The 20,246-nt window shown below is 36.9% G+C and overlaps 1 protein-coding gene across 4 annotated transcripts in view; it reads right to left on the bottom strand.

The window, feature by feature from the left end:
* sorcs1 (sortilin-related VPS10 domain containing receptor 1) overlaps positions 1-20,246 on the bottom strand; it is a 212,648-nt gene that overhangs the window by 66,057 nt on the left and 126,345 nt on the right. For all 4 annotated transcript variants that reach the window (XR_010546715.2, XR_010546714.2, XM_065295393.2 and 1 more), the window contains exons 4-6: positions 9,007-9,165; positions 5,530-5,603; positions 2,650-2,714 (exon numbers count right to left, since the gene is read on the bottom strand). Coding sequence is in view for 2 of the 4 variants with exons in the window: in XM_065295393.2 (XP_065151465.2) it covers positions 2,650-2,714; positions 5,530-5,603; positions 9,007-9,165 (298 nt within the window). In the remaining 2 variants the exon portion in view is untranslated. The remainder of the gene's footprint in view (positions 1-2,649; positions 2,715-5,529; positions 5,604-9,006; positions 9,166-20,246) is intronic.

The raw sequence follows: 20,246 nt of genomic DNA, 5'->3' as shown, positions 1-20,246 counted from the left end.
TTTACCCCTACAAACTAAACGTATAAAGGGATACGTTAAAGGGATACTCCAGCCATATATCAAAATTACCCCATGATTTACTCACCCTCAAGCCATCCAAGATATGTCCATCATTTATTTTTTATACGAGCACATTTGGAGTTATTTTAGCAAATATCCTTGCTTTTCCAAATGGTAGAAAACAAGGATAAGGGTACAATATCTGACTTAAACCCCAAAAAAGTGCATTCATTCTTTACAGAGGTAATCCACATGGCTCCAATAGGTTAATAAAGATATTCTGCGGGTAATCGATGCGATTTTGTAAGAAAACCAATAACTTTTTTGGGCTTCAAAGTCAGAAGGTGTTCCCAGATCCTTGTTTTATACCATTATGCAGTTGGAAAAGCAAGGATATTCACTAAAATAACTAGATATGTGATAAAATAACAAATGTGTTTGTCTGAAAGATGATGGACATATGTATCTCGGATTGCTTGAGGTTTTGTAATTCATGGGGTAATTTTGATAATTGGCTGGAGTATCGCATTAACTTACATAAAGTGTGCTATCTTTAAGGGATAGTTCACCCAAAAATGAAAATTATTTTGCTCAATTTTATGTTGTTACAAACCTGTATAGATTTTTTTTGTTCTGTTGAACACGAAGGAAGATGAATAATGGTTGTAACCAGTGGCGGCCGGTGACTTCTTTTTTTGAGGGTGCTCAATGTGAAGTTTGTCACAACATCATTCAAAAATGCGTCTTTCAGACGAAATAACATATCAAGAGTTAGGTTCCAAAACGCAATAAATGCCATTTTTGAAAAAATTTAGTTACTGCCAAAATCAGTATTATATCAGGTCAGTATTTAAAAGTAAATTCTTAATTTTACGCAAAAACGCAATAAACACCACTCCCCTTTTTCTACATAATGCAATAAATCCGCTCCACAAATTACAGCGCACCATTCCACACAATGTAAACAAAACAATGGTGGCACGTTGAGTACTAGTTTTCCTCATCTACTTTGTACTTCCTGATCAACAAACAAACAAAAACGAAATAATACTTTAGTAGCATTGATAAACCTGTGATGGTTTTTTTGTGACGGGAAAGAAACGTAAGCCATCAACATCTAATAATTTACGCGAGAGGCACTCTGGAGACGATCGCTTGTTCTTCCGACAGCATCTAGCTTCTCTGGTGCTAACACATTGACCCCAGGGGATCTTATGAAAAACTTTCCATAATTTTACTAAAAGTCAACGAGAATCACAGCTGATCGCTGTGAAAAATGTTAAGCGATGGCGTTTAGTTTAACCGCGCAGCAATGACAGTGTTCCTAATATGACAAAGTGTTTTGATTAATTTTTTTAATCAGTGTGTACAACTGTTCAACTAAATTAATATAAAATGGCAAAAATGAATGCACATCTATACACTGATTGAATAGATTTATAGAATTTTGAAAAAAAAACGTCATGGATTTACTGCATTTTGTGGAAAAAATCATTCGTTTTTATAATAAATCTTTGAAAATCAAGTTATGGATTTGAATTTTTTATGTTTTCATAACCTAAAGATGCTATGTGAAAGTTTGTAACAGAAAATAGTGGTTTTCCTCTTGTCAGTTTCTTGGTACAGAAAACACGTTTTTACCGAAATTTGTCAAAATGGATTTATTGCGTTTTGGAACCAAACTCTTGACATATAAGTCACAGTGGACTATTTGTCGAGTTTATTTAGAATTTTTTTCACAAAATCCAAGCAGAAGAACAGACATTTAATCTGGAAAGGCAAGTTACTGTATTCAATTAAACAATAGCGGACAGAACAGCAGGCTGAAAAGATGTCTATATGTTAAAAGTAATATTATCAGTTATTTAAACGATAAACCATATAGCATACAGAACTTACCTGGTAGGTTGAATAGGCTAAATTAACCGAACAAGCCAACTAGCGTGAAGTTCCACATTACAGAATCCATTGAATTACATAATTACAAAAGACGCATATGGCGGACTCTCGCGGCTGTAGACGGAAATGTTGTCTCTTGCCTCATAAATGTCAAAATTAATTCATACTGACTTACAAGGCGGACCTGATAGTAAGATGCAGCACCAGCCAAGTTATAAAAAAAACGCAGCTTAAAGACCGAAAAATACGGTAGCCCGTCATGTGTGTGGTTCAACATTTCAAAATATGTGTTCTGTGCGTCATGTGATCCTATGTGCATCACGTGTCTTGTCAAAATAAGTGCCTGCGTTTCCAGAAAATCAGAGTATAGTGTTAAATCTTGCATGTATTTTGTAAACATAAGCATCTTTTAACGGTTTTGACGCGTATGCAGCAGCCACTTATTTTGACAAAAACACGTGATGCACATGGATCACATGACGCAACAAACACATATTTTGAAAACACAAGGAGCACAAATGACACTCCATCATATTTTGAATTTGCGTCCCTCGGATGAGCAGTCACGAGCCGCCACTTATTGTAACTAAACCGATCATGAGCCCCATTCCCTTCCATGGTAGTGGACAGGTTTGTAACAACATGAGAGTAAGGAAATTATGACAAATTTCAAACTGGGTATTAAACAAAATCACTGAATTTAGAAGTAAAGTCCATGGGTGCACATCTATGGACACAGGTTACACTTACGGGTTTCTGAGATGGTGGTCTCAAGATGGATCAGGCCTGGCTCTTTATCAAGGCCCAGTTTAGACCTGCAAAACACAAAAACCACACTTGAAACCCTATTTAAAATATAAGCTCATATTTTTACAAGTTTTAAAGTGTCTGAGCAACTCTAACTATCATATGTGGTATCAGTCTCTACATTCTACAGTATAAGAAGCTTATAAGCCAAATTCAGGCGGAAATTCAAAAAATGGCTCAAGTGTAAGAGGTTTAACAAAACTTCCTTTATATTTTTATGTTAAAAAGGGGCATGTGATCTTTTACGATGTCTCAAACTTGTCCACGTCAGCTTTCCCAACGGAGCGATCCGTGTAAATTCAGGAACTTATCCTCAGGAATCCCTGTTCTGTTAAGCCCTTATTTCCATCTCCATCTTGCTGTGCTCTCCGTCAGAAGCAAGAAGCATATCCTGACATCATTAAAACTAAGCCCTTCTCATTTGCTACCCAAGAACACCCACAGGCATCGCACATATCTCTCGCGCTCTTTTTAGTGTAGAAAAAAATCATTGTTGCGTAAAATATTTATTCGAGGCTGAAAAAATCTGAGAGAGCTGAGCTGCTCCAGCTAAAAACAAAAGAAGGCGAATATCGCAATACTTTATTATGAAGCTTATTGGAACTATTGATAGTTGCCTAAATATAGCATCATTTTGCTTGCTGTGGGTCAAGCTTAATGTTGTAAAAGTAAGAGGTGGATTTAGTAAACACTATTATTATTGTTATGTTTACTAATCAGCCAGCTTAAAGGATTAATTCACCCGAAAGATGAAAACGTATTTATTGTTTACCCATTTGGCTTTCCATACAGTGCAATGGTCAGATCATAATGACATAGGGGTCTGAATCAAATGATGAGGAGGTATTAAAGAAGTTATACATCAAATAATAGGGAAGCATGTTATAAAGTCTCTAACTGCTGTATGGCATTTTAAACAGTCAATTCAAGAGCTACATGATACAATATAGTCCCCATCTCCTCCATGCAGCTTCACTTAAATCCAAAATCTATTATTATCCCACAACCTCCCATGTTCAAAAGAATGGTTAATTTTCCAATCTCCACAAGGAACTGTCTGGCGTTTTGATTTCAGATCAATAGCAAAGGTAGACTTTTGACCCGTCCAGGTCCAAATCTGTGTGGGTATTAAGCCAGAACAGAGCCCAATCAGATCAGAGTTCCTTTTTGAAGCAGAAATCCATTTTATCCCTCCAACGCTGCGTTTCTTCAATCATCTCATATTCTGGAGGTGACCAAAGCAGTGTAACTCATCAAACCGGACGATTTAATTTCACACGGTAAATAGCGATATATTTGCAGGGAACACGTCGCAGCTCTCTGCGGATAACAAGGCTCTATACGCGAGAGTTCATAAAGGAGAACTTGCCGGAGATAGATCATTACCGGACTAAAAATAACGATACTCCAGGCTCACTCTCTGATGTCTCTGTTCTGTCCCACTTCGACTGCGCTTATGCAAAAGTGTTTCACAGATACTAAGCCCCGCTGCTTAATGACTGAATATGAATCTGGATCCTACACCACTGGCAACAAAGGAAAAGCCAGTGACAAACAACGGAAAACTGACCTGTGAGATTGCGACATTACATTAAATGCAATGTTACGTGGGACAAAAGATTCACAGCTGTGTTCCTAATAATGAGATATTTATGAAAACTATTTTGAAATCAGGTAATCTTTCAAATGATGATTTTAGAGAAAAAAATGGTCAAAAAAGTGTCACTGGGGGATTAATCTTTAAAAGGTCCCAATACATACCCTTGCGGTACGCTTATTAAGATTTGAGGTACTAACATGCACTCCGTGGAACCAAGAAGACCTCTGAGGTACTAATATGAACTCCAGAGGTGTATTTTTTAAAGGATACCACCCTAGTGACAGCAAGGGATCAATTTTCAATTTTTTTTTCCTTGACAGTATGTATATGTAAATTATAATTCATCATGCTTATATTTTCTGTGACATGACAGAGTTGTCAGCTCTGTCACACAAACTGTTCCAACACCAGAAAAACTAAACGCTTAGTGCGTTTAATACATGTGAGATGTGTAACATGATTACGTTTAATCACCATCAACAATCAGTCCTGTCAAATATTCAGTCAGACAGCGACTAGATCTTAAAATCTATTTGAAGTCTCACTTCATGCATTAATTGAAGCGACTGCTTGATTTGTCATTTATACATTTAACATTTTGACATGACCGCACATGGTTTTGTGTCTGATAGTGCTGACAGTCAATTGATGTAAAAATGACATATCACTTATTGTGAGAAGCAGTAGGTGGCCCTAAAATACGAGACATCGGATTATATTTCACAGACTAATCTGAAATCATTTTATGCTACATAAACTTTTATTATGTCATTGTCGACGACTAACTAAACTTGTCAGAAAGCAATTCACTCTTGCTCAAAACGCTCTATAGCTCTGCGTGAGACCTAAGATAACCACAAAGCCGAATCGTATTTGCAATGTATTTCTCAACAGGTCCACTTAATCATTCCAGTCTAGACATCTATTACCCATCTTTCTCGAGTTAAATAAGCTTTGTTAATGAAGAAATCATTTGCGACATTACAAATGCAGACTGCAACTCAGTAATAAGATATAATGACCACATTCATTAACGGCTAGCAAACATCTGGGCGTAAACTCAGAGGTAGCGTTCCTCTGGTGGTACGACACAGCGCGGTAGATCACATCAGGGACGAGGAGCAATCCGTGCTCTTCTGTTTGTTTTCTATCAGGCACAGAATGCAGGAGGTCAAATGATTGATGTTTTATACGCAGCAGAAGATTTCACACCGAGCACTTACCAGTAGAATCGATTTGGCGCCACGCGCTCATGGACGAGCTGCCATCGACGGCCGAACTCCACAGAGCTGTAGAGCTGTGAAAGACACATTGTGTTAATTTGAGTAAATTGCAAAAGGAATCGAGATTTCTGGGGCTTTCGATGTTATAACATCATTCAACATCATTGGGTGCTTCTTCAAGGTACTGTGAAGTTTTGGAAAATAAACTTTAAGGGGGCCTTTCACAAGACTTTTTTATGATTTAAAATAAATCTTTGGTGTCCTCAGAGTATGTTTGTGAAGTTCTAGCTCAACATACCATATATACCACATAGATAAATTATAATAGCATGTTAAAAAATATGGATTTTTGTTTTAAAAATTGCTGTTTTGGGTGTGTCCTTTTTAAATGCAAATGAGCTGATGAAATGCAAGCACTGATCACCATAATGGTGGTTTGTTGAAATCGAACTCTCTCTCTCTCTCTCTGCACTAAATGGCAGGGCTGTTTTTAAGTGGCGGTATTACTATATAAAGATCCCCTTTTGACATCACAAGGGGAGCCACATTTCAATTACCTTTTTTGTCACATGCTTGCAGAGAAAATGTTGTTTACATTTTCTAGGTTGATAGACGCACTGGGTACTGAAATACAATGGTTACAATCATAAAATAAAATAAATAAGAATAGATAAGTGTTTCTCAATATAAGGAATACATTGTATAGACAGCTTTCTTATGTGAATATTTTTATAACAATGCCACAGATATGGATCACTGCTTTATACCACACTTGTGAAATGTGTCGTGTGTTAAGGTGTCAAGCAAGTTTTTTAGAGTTGTGAAACTTTGCTTGCACAAAAGAAGCATATTTTTGCCAGGTTTAGCCAGACAGATCTAAAACCGAGGGGTGTTTGTATTTGCACCTCGGCGTATCAGTAGAAAACTGTGATATTTCAATCTCTTGATTCCAATATAACATCCTGACTGTGGGTGGATGCAGCTTGGTCATATTTAGACACAACAGAACAAAGCAAACTTTAAAAAACAGAAACAAACAAATAAAAAAAAACAGATGCTATTACTAAAATACTTCAGGGAGTAAGAAAACCTTTGTAATAACCATTTTATATATTTTTATAACCAAATATGTAGCTAAATATCGTTCAAACTGAAGTTTTAGTCAAATTATCTAAGTTTAATGTCACTATAAATTTAAAGGTTTTTGTGTGTCCCTTTTAATTATTTACCCTAACATCAACCATAACCCCAAACAAAGTCAGAAACCTTTCCAATGACACTGAGTATAAAACCCACTATTTGTGAGTGAAAAGCTTTTAACATTAATAAAATATTCATTTATTTGTATTAAAGATTGGGATAGTAGTTTAATTAGGTCAATGATTGTGTTTTTGTTTGTACTGTGGTTTTAACCGTGGCTAGTCATGCATGTTGTGCAAACAGTCAGCTATTAGCTTTTAGTTGGCTGATAATTCTTTTCAATGTGTCTATTTAATTGTAATTCATTTCCATCGTCCCTTTTTCAAGGGTAAAATCATGGATGGTTTGTTCATGTTGCCAAACAGACTGTGACTCAATACAATCCCCTGTGTAAAAACAGCCATGGCATTAGATAATACAGCATGTAAAAAATAATAGTTCAATTCTCAGAAAAATATTATTGTGCCAACGTATTAATTTCTTTCATCACAAAGAAGTTCATGTTTTTGAAATTAATGACTTGGAACAAATAGGGAATATAATGAATTCCCATAACAACATTTGTCTTATTTTATGGTTTTGGTGAATTAAAGGGGTAGTTCACTCAAAAAACATAATAATAATAATAATAATGTCATAATTTACTGTACTCGCATTCAAGTTTTACCAAACCTATATACATTTCTTTGTTCTGCTGAACATAAAGGAAGCTATTTTGAAAAATGTAACCAAACAGGGCACCGTCTGGGGCACCATTCACTTCCATAGTATAATTTTTCTGTAACACTTTACAATAAGATTTATATCAATAAATATTAGTAAATGCATTAACTTTCAACATGTATTAATTCTCATTAATGTTAGTTAATGTAAATACAGTTATTGATGTTATGTATTAGCAAATGCCGAAATGAACATGAACCAACATTAATAAATGCTCAAGAAGTTCATTGTTCATGCAAATACAACCTTTTTTACAACCATTTTTTAAATGGTAGTCAATGGTGCCCCAGTTCTGCTTTGCTACATTCTTTAAAATATCTTACTTTGTGTTCAGCAAAACAAAGAAATTGTTAACAAATGTAAAAAAATATATAAATAAAGAATGATTAAAGGGGACATATCATGAAAATTGGACTTTTCCATGTTTAAGTGCTACAATTGGGTCCCCAGTGCTTCTATAAAATAAGAAAAAGATCAACCCAGTAACTTAGTTTTGCGAAACTATTTTCTGTAAGCATGTGAAAAATAGGAAAAATAAATTTGGCTCCCCTTGTGATGTCAGAAGTGGACAATACTGCCCTTTAATCTGCACTATCCAACAACGGCACTGCCATTTAGTGCATAGATCATCTGATTTGCATTTAAAAGGACACACCCAAAAAATGGCACATTTTTGTTCACATCTACAATAGTATGCTATAATAAATGATTTATATAATATTTTGAGCTAAAACTTCACATATGTACTCCAGGGACACCAAAGATTTATTTGACATTGTTAAAAAAGTCTTGTGATATGTCCCCTTTAAGTGCCCCTAAACTTTTGAGCGGCCCTTGAATGTTTGTTTGCAATGATATTTCAGTTACACATGTATTTTTCATAACCACAGTCATTTGTATCACTTAGATTCTCATCAAGGGGAAGAAAAAATCAAATAAACTCAGGAATAAATCAGCCTTAATCTGCCATAATGCATTTTCTATTGACCCTACACTTATTTTACGCAGAGACATAATTAGTAAGGGAAAGTTGCATCAGGAAAAATAAAACAAGCCATGACTGGCTAAATGATCTTTTGATACGCTTAAATCTGACGCTTGAACAATCTTTTCAGAAGAGGACATTTTTTCATTATTTATTAGCCCTAAACCACGAGCTGGAACGCATATAATTAATGGTAATGCCCTGCGACTGGGGATCCATAAATTGCTTTAATTGCCAACTTAAAGCTCACTGAAATTGTCTCTTTAAGACGTATTTCCTCCCGCATTGATAATAGCCTTTCTAGGCAATACTTCAAGCCCAAATACAGATTAGCGACCATTCACAAGCGCACGTTTCATTATTATAATGTCTTTCTTAGCCATTTGCTTCTAGAGTGTTTTTTTTTCATAATGGGAGCAAATACAAAGAGTTTGATTTCTCTTTGGCTTTTGCATTCAGCACTTTAGCAATAAAATAACCTGATAATTAGAGGACCTCACAGTAGATCCCATAAATAGATGCAGTTTGCCATAAGTTCAGTTTTTGCTTAGACTATAAAACATTTGCACCTTCTGGTCATGGCTGTAGGCGAGGATCCAATCCTCTTGCTCGGGATGAAACAGCAGGCTGAGGATGTAGAAGTTCAGACGATATTTTTGATAGGTGGCGCCTTCGTCTGAGCTGATGAGCAAACTGCTTTCCACCTCTGGGTCTGTCAGCAACATGATCTAAAGCACAAAAAAGAGGAGGATTTTAGTCTCTACAGAGTTTCTTCACTGTCCGTCAACTGGTGGCCCTGAAGAGATTCACTTTGGAGACTCTTAAAGAGATAGTTCACCCAAAAATGAAAATTCTGTCATCATTTACTCACCCTAAAGTTGTTACAAACCTGTATGAATGTCTTTGTTCTGCTGAATACAAAGAACGATATTTAAAGCAATGTTTTTGAGCACCATTGACTTCCATAGTATTTTTATTTCCTACTATAGAAGTCAATGGTGCTCCTGTTTTCTGCTTGATTACAAATATCTTCCCTTTTTAGGTGAACTATTCCTTTAAGACCCTTAAAGGGACACTCCACTTTTTTGAAAATATGCTCATTTTCCAGCTCTCCTAGAGTTAAACATTTGATTTTTACCGTTTCGGAATCCTTTCAGCCGATCTCCGGGTCTGGCGCTAGCACTTTTAGCACAGCTTAGCACAATCCATTGAATCTGATTAGACCATTAGCATCGCGCTAAAAAATAACCAAAGAGTTTCGATATTTTTCCTATTTAAAACTTGACTCTTCTGTAGTTACATCGTGTACTAAGACCGACAGAAAATTAAAAGTTGCGATTTTCTAGGCAGATATGGCGTAAAAATCAAGGGCTTTGCTGCTGTAACATGGCTGTAGCAGGCGTAGTGATATTACGCAGTGCCAGAAAATAGTCCCCTGCTATTGAAAGTAACCAAAGGGACTATTTTCAGGCAGTGAGTAATATCACTACGCCTGCTGCAGCCATGATACATCAGCAAAGTCACTGATTATTACGCCAGTTTGAGACCATAGTTCCTTAGCCACAGGGCTGGACTGGGACAAAAATTTGGCCCTGGCATTTTGGCCCAAACCGGCCCACACTACATACACTGCAAAAAATGATTTTCAAGAAAAAAAATTCTTAGTATTTTGGTCTTGTTTTCAGTAAAAATATCTAAAAATTCTAAAATTAAGATGCTTTTTCTTGATGAACAAAATGACCCAAGAAAATAAGTCTAGTTTTTAGACCAGAAATATCAAATTTAAGTGATTTTGTGCATAAAACAAGCAAAAATATCTGCCAATGGGGTAAGCAAAAATTTCTTGAACATATTTCTTAAACACTAAATGCAAGAAAAATTTGCTTACCCCATTGGCAGATTTTTTTTGCTTGTTTTATGCACAAAATCACTTAAATTTAAAACTTATTTTCTTGGGTCATTTTGCTCATCAAGAAAAAGCATCTTAGAATGTTTAGATATTTTTACTGAAAACAAGACAAAAATACTAAGAATTTTTTTTTCTTGAAAATCATTTTCTGCAGTGTATAATTACAAATACCACCCATCTTTGCATGCCTTTAAATATGTATAGCAATAGCAACTCCAATTCCATAAAAGCACTAAACCCAATTAATAGCAGGTAGAAAAGAGTGAGAGTTGACACAACAAACACTTCTAGAACGTGTTATTTATTAATGCAATAAAACTGTATAATCCACACTTATGAATCCTAAAACAAACTTCATGCAATTGGCAAAATTTGCCATTGGATTGCTGACTTATTACAAAATACAAGTGCTGCTTACAGTAATATTGAAAACTGATTATTACTTGCAGTACTTAAAGGAAAGTATTCACTACATTCACTGAACTTAACTTGTGTGATTACAGTAATAGAGATTTTTAACATTATCTGTCAAGTGTGTTGTTATATACAATAAACATATATTTTTCTGTAAGCAGATCCCCTGGATTGTTTGATTTTGCTTGAAGAGAAATGATATGTTTTGAAACAGACAGATCAACGAAAAATCTACGAATCAGATACATAGATTTCATTGCAGCTTTATCACCATATTTTGTGTTTTTGACTTTTTATCAAGGGGTATGTATCTAAACTTGTGTTTTGAAAGCAGTTCTGCTTACCGTAGGCACTACACTCACTTCTCCCTCGTCTCTCCTCACTGACAATTTGCGTGATGGTGCTGCCAGTGCCACCACTGCCACCATCATCATCATCACCAGCGACGCGAGATGAAGGTCTTGTTGCCGCCGAAAACATTTGTGTTTTTTAACACATTTTGCAGCGTCTGCCTGAAGCGCCTGCTTCTTTTTGTCGCGCAGTTTTTCTGCGCCTCCTTTGTGTTTTTTCTCTCTCTCTTTATTTTGACACGTGAACTGACCGACGATGCACGCTCGCTTGCACAGAGACCAATCGGTGATTGGGCCAGCTTAATGTCATTTAAAAAGAAAATAACCAATTTAACCTGCTTAAATGTGAGTGGGCCGGTCTATCTAGGAAAAGAAAGGATGATGACTGTGCTGGTCAGTCATTGGCCCAGCTTAATGTCGTTTAAAAAAAATAACCAATGGGCTGCTAAATGTTAGTGGGCTGGTCTGTCTAGAAAAAAAGCGCTAACTGGGCTGCTAAGACAAAGATTGTATAAGATGTATCGGCCTAAAAAGTACGTCGGCCCACCGGGAAACTGCCCGGTTTGCCAGATGGCCAGTCCGCCCCTGCTTAGCCATATATGCCTAGAAAATCGCAACTTTTAATTTTCCATCAGTCTTAGTACACGATACAGAAGAGTCAAGTAATAAATAGGAAAAATATCGAAACTCTTTGGTTATTTTTTTACGCGATGCTAATGGTCTAATCAGATTCAATGAATTATGCTAAGCTATGCTAAAAGTGGTAGCGCCAGACCCGGAGATCAGCTGAATGGATTCCAAAACGGCAAGATTCAAATGTTTTACTCTAGGGGAGCTTGAAAATGAGCATATTTTCAAAAAAAGTGGAATTTCCCTTTAGGAGCAATTTATAATTTTTAATGAGACCTGTGTAAATGTTTTCCCCATTTAAGCAAATATTCAGTTACACTTTACAACGTCAGTCGCAATTAAAAAAGCATCATCAACACCATGTATTAATTTGTATTTCAGATACAAGACAGGAAGCTTGCAGATTTGATGGATTCACAAACCATGCTCCTAATTTGCAAGTCTTAATGAATACTTTTAGAGTTCTTGCATGTCTGCCACTTGTTAAATGTGATATCTTCATTTCTAATGTCTGATTCGCATGGTTTGATTCGATCATAATCATGGCGGATCACAAGCGTGGATCTTTTTTACGTAGCCGCTAAAACACTCCGACGAGTAATTTATTATGATGCTTATGTGTGTGTGCATTTTTAACTCCCCCAAACTGAGTCGGTGAGACGGCTAAATCTAAATTTCCCTAGAGTTTTTTTTTTCATGTTTCAGAGTGGCACCAGTCCTAAGTTTGTGACACTTTTGAAAATAAATAAATAAATAAATAAATATAATCAGCGTCAAAAATAATTGAATCGGTAAGCCTGAGCGATTTCAAACCCTTATCACTGACAGAGGCAGCTGAAGGTGTAAGGATTTGGTGTGCATGTGTTAAAGCTTAGTTTACCCCATGTTTGTGAGAGTTTTCAGTGTGTGCCAGTGGATAAAGATGTTTCTTGTTGGAGATGGAGATACACTCAAGCCGAGTCAAGAAATCTGGTCAATTGGTAGAGTTGGTATTAGGGTCATGGATTCGAATCTCATATACAGATTTATTCACGCATAAAGGGAAATCTTGAGTCTTGAATGCCCTGTATGTTGCTTTGGATAAAAACATGTACCAAATGCATAAATGTAAATGCAATATATATTACACTGTAAAACATTTTATTAAATCAACATATATTTTATAAGCCAAATCTAGTTAAAAAAGGTCCCGAAGTCATCCCGCATCACTGAATCCATTAAATTACATAAATACAGGAGCAGCATAAAGCGGACTCTCACGGCGGTAGAAGGTAATGGTTTCTCTTGGTTCATATAAAAATAATTTTGACTTATAAGTCGCACCTGAACTTAAGTTTCAGGACCCTTCAAACTATAAAAAAAGTGCGACTTATAGTTCAGAAAATATGGTAAATATGTATTTTAATAACATATAATGTTAATGTATTGGTATTATATGCAACATATGATGGGGACAGCAGGGGCGAAAGTAAATTTTTTTGAAAAACTTAATTTTAAAAGCTAATGTTTTAGACAGAGATATATTTTTGCTGTGGTCAATAACTCACAAGTGTGGTCTATCAATACCAGGCGGAATTTTGGACAAATGTAAAAAAGACTTCAGTATAATTTCACTTTGAACATAAAGTAGCACATTGTTACACTTGATCCTGTATGCTGGGACAAAAGTAACACACAGGTGGGTCAAAAGTAACACAACAAAACAAGATAGATTTTTGTTTTACACTTGTTTTTAGTAAATATACATAACTATGACCTTGTTAATATGTAACTGCAAAAACATATTTTGTTGTTTATCTAAAAAAACAAAACAATGAAATACGTTTTGATTTTAAATTTCAGTTTCATCAAATGATTCAAAAGCAACTCGACAGTAAACAATTAAAATGGTTGAGAATAAAACATTCATTTTAACAGTTTGGACACTATAAAAATAAAATTAAATCAAATAAGAATAATATAAATTTTCAACATATACAACAGTATTAGTAGCGGGACCCAACAGGAACTCCTGACATTAAAACCCGATTTACTTTTATTTTGAAAAACTCTGAGAAGGCAAACTTCATAATGTGTTAGAGCACTAAATAACCTATAAATTGATCAGTACTGTAACACATGAAACCAGAAACACAACACGTTATAAAAAAAAAATGTCCGCTTTAGGAATTTACTTATCATGGTTAAAAACAGCTTTCTGGACCTACACGTGCAAAACGGTAATGAAATAACGCAATATTTGTCAGATCTGTCAAGGGTTCCATGTTAAAGATGCTGTTTGGAATAGTTTGTAATGCAAATGTAGAAAGGACTTTGTTACTATCGCCCCACGTTACTTTCGCCTTGGTTCTCCCCTAATACAATTACAAACATATACAGTGCATATACTGTATTTCCTCATATATGTGACCCTGTGAAATCCAGGCTAAAGTCTCATAATCTAATTAGGAGATTAGGAGCATCACAGATTGATTTCACATCGATTTCCATCTTTGACATGACCTCACTCATTCAATATTAAAGATATCAAGGTTAAAATCTCACAGACTGTTTATTACATTTCATGTAGAAAACAGTAAATCACACGCACACGCACAAAAAAGACTTAAGCTGGGTCGCATATAAATTTACAGCCATACTGTATATCAGATTTCTGTGAAGGGGAGGAGAGGTCTGCCTTTGGGTCTATTATTCGTCTTGTTCATGTGATTTTGTAGATACTTTGTGAACCCCACGCTTCGATCATATCGTCCAATCAATGACTTTCTGATGAAATGCAGTTGAAATGCAAACCCTACAGACCGACCGGTCATGTTTGTGTCCAGTTAAGAATTTTCATTTCCATTTCATCTGCATTCCTGACACACTTCTCCAGGGCTAAAGAATTGTTAAGTAGATCAGGGCAGCAGAGCTTGCGAACCCATTCGTCAAACAGGACATGCTAATGCTAACCATATAGCGACTGGAACCCAGAGCACTTGCTCATCGATCAACTTTGCCAACTCTTTGAACATGACGCAAATGCCGACCAATCAGAAGTGATATTTGGGTGGCTTAATGGTGAATAGCACATTTTTAAAGCAACATCCTACGATGAAAATACATTTTTTATCCTGTTAATGATATATTTGAAGTGAAATTTATGTAGTGGCAGGAACAGGTCTCTGCTTGATATTTTGGTGATTTACTACGGTAAAAGCCCCCCTATTTCCCAAAACAATATTTGAAGGCCCCCCACCCACTCTTTTTCTACCCAGTAGAATGATTTAGAGCTTGTCATGACTAGATAGATGTATATCCATTACAAAAATAACCAAACAATAAGATGTTTTATCTTATTTAGTTTATTATTATAATTTCATGTCATATTAGGGCCCCTTTAGAAATCTGTTGGGGCCCCCACGTGGGTCAGGAAAACTTGTATGAAGCAATGACTTGGGTTGCAAAGCTGGACATTTTGCAACCATTTCCTGTCGTATTAAACAAAAGAAAATATTTTAAAGTAAAGGCTGACAAAATTTTTGGTTGGCCTGTCCCTTTAAATCCAGTTTGATTGTATTCAGATCATGCCAGAATCCTCTGTACTAAACAGAAAGCGCTTACATCAGTCATATGAGACGTCACAGGCAGGAGCCGTTACGGAATAATGCCTCTCAATCTGCATTTCTATACCTGACATCGACGTGTGAAAATAGGATATGCAGATGCGGGAAGATGCGTACGGAGGAATTTTCTGTCTCATTCGCTCTTGTTTGACCTTCAATCATGCATGGAGAGAAAGATAAAAAGAAAAAGATGGAGAGAGACAAGTAGAACCGAAAAGAAAGTTTTTGAGACTCATTGAGAGGACAGATAATACCATGACCAAAAATAAATGTATTGTAGCCTCACTCAGTGTGACTTTAATAGATTCTAAAAGTAAAATAAAATAACTATAGATACAATTAAGTATGGTCTACATTGGCCTTGTTGACTCCACTTCATAAAGTGAATCACACTTTAACAGGGCCAATTAATTTTATCGTATTTTCTTTGTCCTTTGCTCACATACCCTCACGAAATCCACCTGCCCCGACTCCGTTCCGAGTCCCTATCAGTGATTCGGAGTAAAAGAGCAGAGGTTTTTGGGATGACAAAGGTTAATGAAGCACAGATGAGGTGGCTGGTGATCCAGAGTCGTGCGACTTGGAGTCTTTGAGTTACCGTTGTGCAGTGCTATGCCGGCTCTAATAGAATATTAATAACATCGGGAACATATTTCGGCTCCATCTTAAACTAATTGGATCGGCTCACTTCTGTAAATCCTGGCTTAATGAGGGCAGTCATAAATACCTCTTTCCACTGGTAACCTGAACCTCCGTTTTTGAGGTTTTGCCTTTTTGTTTTACAGATAAAGTTGAGGTAAAAAAAGGGTCAGGCTCAAACCTGCGTCACTTATGGTACATCTGCACAAAGCTGAACACATTAACAACTATGTCGCAGCTCCAGCTGGGAAATCTCCTTCGCTTCCTGCTGCTTTCCTGTTTTACAATGTTGAAATGATGGATTATTTCAGCCTGTGAAATCTGACATATACAGTAATAGCTAAAGTAATAGTTTTTTGATTTTTTTTGTAAATTGATATATTACACCTAGGAAGCCCGGAAGGTCACCCCTAGGAGAAATAAAAACAAGACCCGCAAATCCATGAACACAGTTTTGTAATTTGTAGTTTATAAACCATACATACAGATTATTTGTTCCCTTATTAACAGTTCCCTCAGTTTTACAAATCATGTGCATGGATTAATAAACCGTATGATGAATGAGTTAACAATCTGTGCTCTCGGATTTATAAACCGAACCCTCAGTTTTTCCAATCTGTAACCACAAATTCATAAACAGTGGGCAAGCTTTCGCAATAGGCTTTATGCCCAGCTGCACTACTTCCTGAACTTCAGCCAGCTCCTTGTTTCCTGTCTGCCATTATTGGACAAACTGATTAATCCAGGTGTGTTTGATTATTGTTGTTGTGACTACTGAGGTCAGGCACACCTGGGTTAATCAGTTTGTTTGTGACTACTGAGGTCAGGCACACCTGGATTAATCAGTTTGTCCAATAATGGCAGACAGGAAACATGGAGCTGGCTGAAGTTCAGGAGGTAGTGCAGCTGGGCATAAAGCCTGTCGATCCCCAATGGATTTGCAAACTGGAGTCACGGATATGTAGCCCCTCGTGTGTACGTTTATTAATCCGTGCGCAGTACGTTTATTAATCCGTGCGCACGATTTGTAAAACTGAGGGATGCATGAGCACAGATTTGCGAGTCTTGTTTTCTTTTCTCCAAGGGGTGACCTGCCGGGATCTAGGCAGCAGATTGAAAATGGTCAAAATCTAGATAATTTCTCCTTTACACTTTAAAAATCCCTTGCTGTACTTACATTTTTAAGTTTAATCAACTTGAATTTGGAATTAATTTAAACTTTCTTGACTAGTGAGGAGTTGCTGTAAATTATAAAATAAAGTTGAAATAACTAAAAGCGATACTCCAGCCAAATATCAAAATTACCCCATGATTTACTTGCCCTCAAGCAATCCAAGATACATCTGTCCATCATTTCTCAGACAAACGCATTTGGAGTTATTTTAGTAAAATGTGATTGCTCTTCCAAACTTATAATCGGAGAAAGCAAAAACAATAACAACTTCTGACTTTGATGCCCAAAAAAGTGCATCCATCCTTCACAGAAGTAATCCACACGTCACCAAGGTGTTAATAAAGGTCTTTTGCGAGTTATCGATGCAATTTTGTATGAAAAATATCCATATTTTAAACTTTATAAACTATAATAACTAGCTTCCAGTAACAGCACCATCTCGTTACGAGAATCACTGTGCAACGTAGCCATGGCAACCAATGCTCACTAGGCTGTTTCTCAATATGTGTTTTTCAGCGATCTTGCCTCCTTGTGTTCTCGCTCTACATCATCATTAACTGTCGAAGTTCAATTTCAATTCTCAAGAATGCAAGTAAGAGGACACATGAAAATACCCAGATGTGTTCTTGATATCGAGGATTCATGGGTTGTTTCTCAATTTCAAGAGCGCAAAGAACTGACTGGCGTTCTCATGGTGATCGGTCTTAGCAGGCGCCCTAGGAAGAACAAACTCAAAAGGTCGCGAGAACACAGAACGCACTTGTGAAAATTTAGATGTATGCGAGTTTCCTGTTGGTTACCTGACCTCTGCCATTGTTTTTCTGCAATGACTTCTGGGGCGTAAAGCGATTTCTGCACTCAATGCATCCTCAATATCAAGAACACATCCGGGTATTTTCATGCGTCCTCTGTACTTGCGTTCTTGAACTATGACGGTTCATGATGACGTAGAGCGAGAACACAAGGACGCAAGATCGCTGAAGAAGCATATTGAGAAACAGCCATCGAGTGCAGACATGCACGCTGAAAACGTTTTACGCCCCACAAGTCATTACGGCAAAACAATAGGCTTGTTCAACTTCATGCGGCACAGCTATGAACTGACAGGCGGATGACGTAAAAGTACCGCCAGAGCGAGACGAAAATAGACTTTGTATGATTTCTTGAATCACTCTTGCGGTACTTTGACATCATCAGCCTGTCGGTTCTTGCGGTGCCGCAATATGAAGTCGAACAGGCCAAATGGCTGAGGTCAGGTGACCAATAGGAAGATCGCACACATCTCAATTCTCACAAGTGCGTTTTGTGTTCTCGCGACCTTCTGAGTTCGTTCTTACAAGGGCTCCTGGTAAGACCAATCTCCACGAGTACGCAAGTCCGTTCTTTGCATTTTTGGAATTAAAGCAACGCTAAAGATTTTTGCTTTTTGCTCCCCATACAGGTTGAAAGCAGAATTGTCGTAAATAATTATTCGCCTCCTCCGAAATTAAACCCTTCCTTTTTTGCCATGACGACAATTGAAAAGCTGCATGAACGCTATAATGGTATCTTTCTTTTATAGGTATCTGCCGAGTATGTTCCACCCACAGCTTGCAGGATGCTCCACTGCCATAAAGCAAGTTTTTGTAGTTTTCACTCGAACTACAGGACCGCGACCCGGCTGTTGGAAACTTCTTTAGTGCGGTTTTGGCCGATAGAGGCCTGCAAAGCGAATGTGAAAGTGCCGTTCACCCTGTTTCGAGTGGATGAACGACTGAAACTTTTTTGGAAACGTTATTTTAAGGTAAAAAAACCTCTTTGGTGTTGCTTTAAGAAACAGCCTAAAACACTTGTTTGAGTCCAACATGCCGTCGTTACCGAAATATATATTTATTACAGTTTGAAATATAAATATTTTTCTCACACAATAATATTGATTTCTGCAGAAAACCTTTATTAACCCATTGGAGTCATGTGGATTACTTATATGAAAGATTAATTCACTTTTTGGGGGTTTAAAGTCAGAAGATGTTTCCTGATCTCGGTTTCTTTACCATTATAAGGCTTGGAAGAGCAAGGATATTACTAAAATTACTCCAAATGTGTACAGATACTGGAGAGATGTATCTCGGATTGCTTGAGTAAATCATGAGGTAATTTTGATATTTGGCTGGAGTATCCCTAAGGTAATTTATTTTAATAATTTATATAAAATCCTCACTTGTCAAGAAAGTCGAAATGCATTGTAAATTCAAGTTAATCAAACTTATATTTAAGTGCAACAAGGATTTTTTTACAGTGGTTTTTTTCAAAATAAAAAGGGAAACTATATTTCCCCAATAATGACATTGTACTAAAGGGTTAATGTTTTTATAACCTTATTGACTAGTCAAGGACAGTTCATCTATGATTATTGAATTTGTGATAAGGTGAAATGTATACTTGTTAAAAACGCATACTGTACACAAGCTTAAACACAGTAATGCGAATACATAGACTGTATAGTCTAGATTTAGTTCAGCGCCACACACATGCTACGCACCAGCGCACACTGTCTTTTCCTCTGATGACCAAACATCATTAAAAAACTGTAAACCAAGCTGTTTGCCCTAAGTGCTTACGTGCTCGTTTTCAACACGCACAAATTTCTCAAAGAGTCTTTGTAGGTGTACACAGGTGAGCTGCAATTTCCCTCCGTCCACCGCGGGACGTGGCACGGCATGGTAAACCTCCACTGCTGACGCCACAGATCTGAGATCAGCAAGGCTCGTTGTAACATCCCCGAGACAGAATGTGCTCCCTGAACCGAGAGCTGTGTAGTCTTTTCTACCCTTATTAGGAATGCAGTGTGTTGAAACCCTCAAAATTGCCTTATTAACCAAGGCTATTGTTTGCTCAACGGAGAACTGACCAATTAGAGCGAAATGCTGCGTCGGGTCCCAGGTGATCGCTCAAGGTGTTCGCGAAAACATCCAAGGTGCTGTTATTTAAGGCTGCCTTGGGACGTGAAGGTGCTGAAATAACTCAAAGCGTTTATCGGAGAACGTGTGCGGTAAGAGAGAAAACAGACGTAAAATGTTTCACATTTAATTCAATTTTGAATAAAAGT

The sequence above is a fragment of the Paramisgurnus dabryanus genome, chromosome 4, assembly GCF_030506205.2.
Source record: "Paramisgurnus dabryanus chromosome 4, PD_genome_1.1, whole genome shotgun sequence".
Lineage (NCBI taxonomy): Eukaryota > Metazoa > Chordata > Actinopteri > Cypriniformes > Cobitidae > Paramisgurnus > Paramisgurnus dabryanus.
The sequence above is the reverse complement of the archived record's forward strand: the minus strand, read 5'-3'. Positions and strand labels throughout refer to the sequence as shown.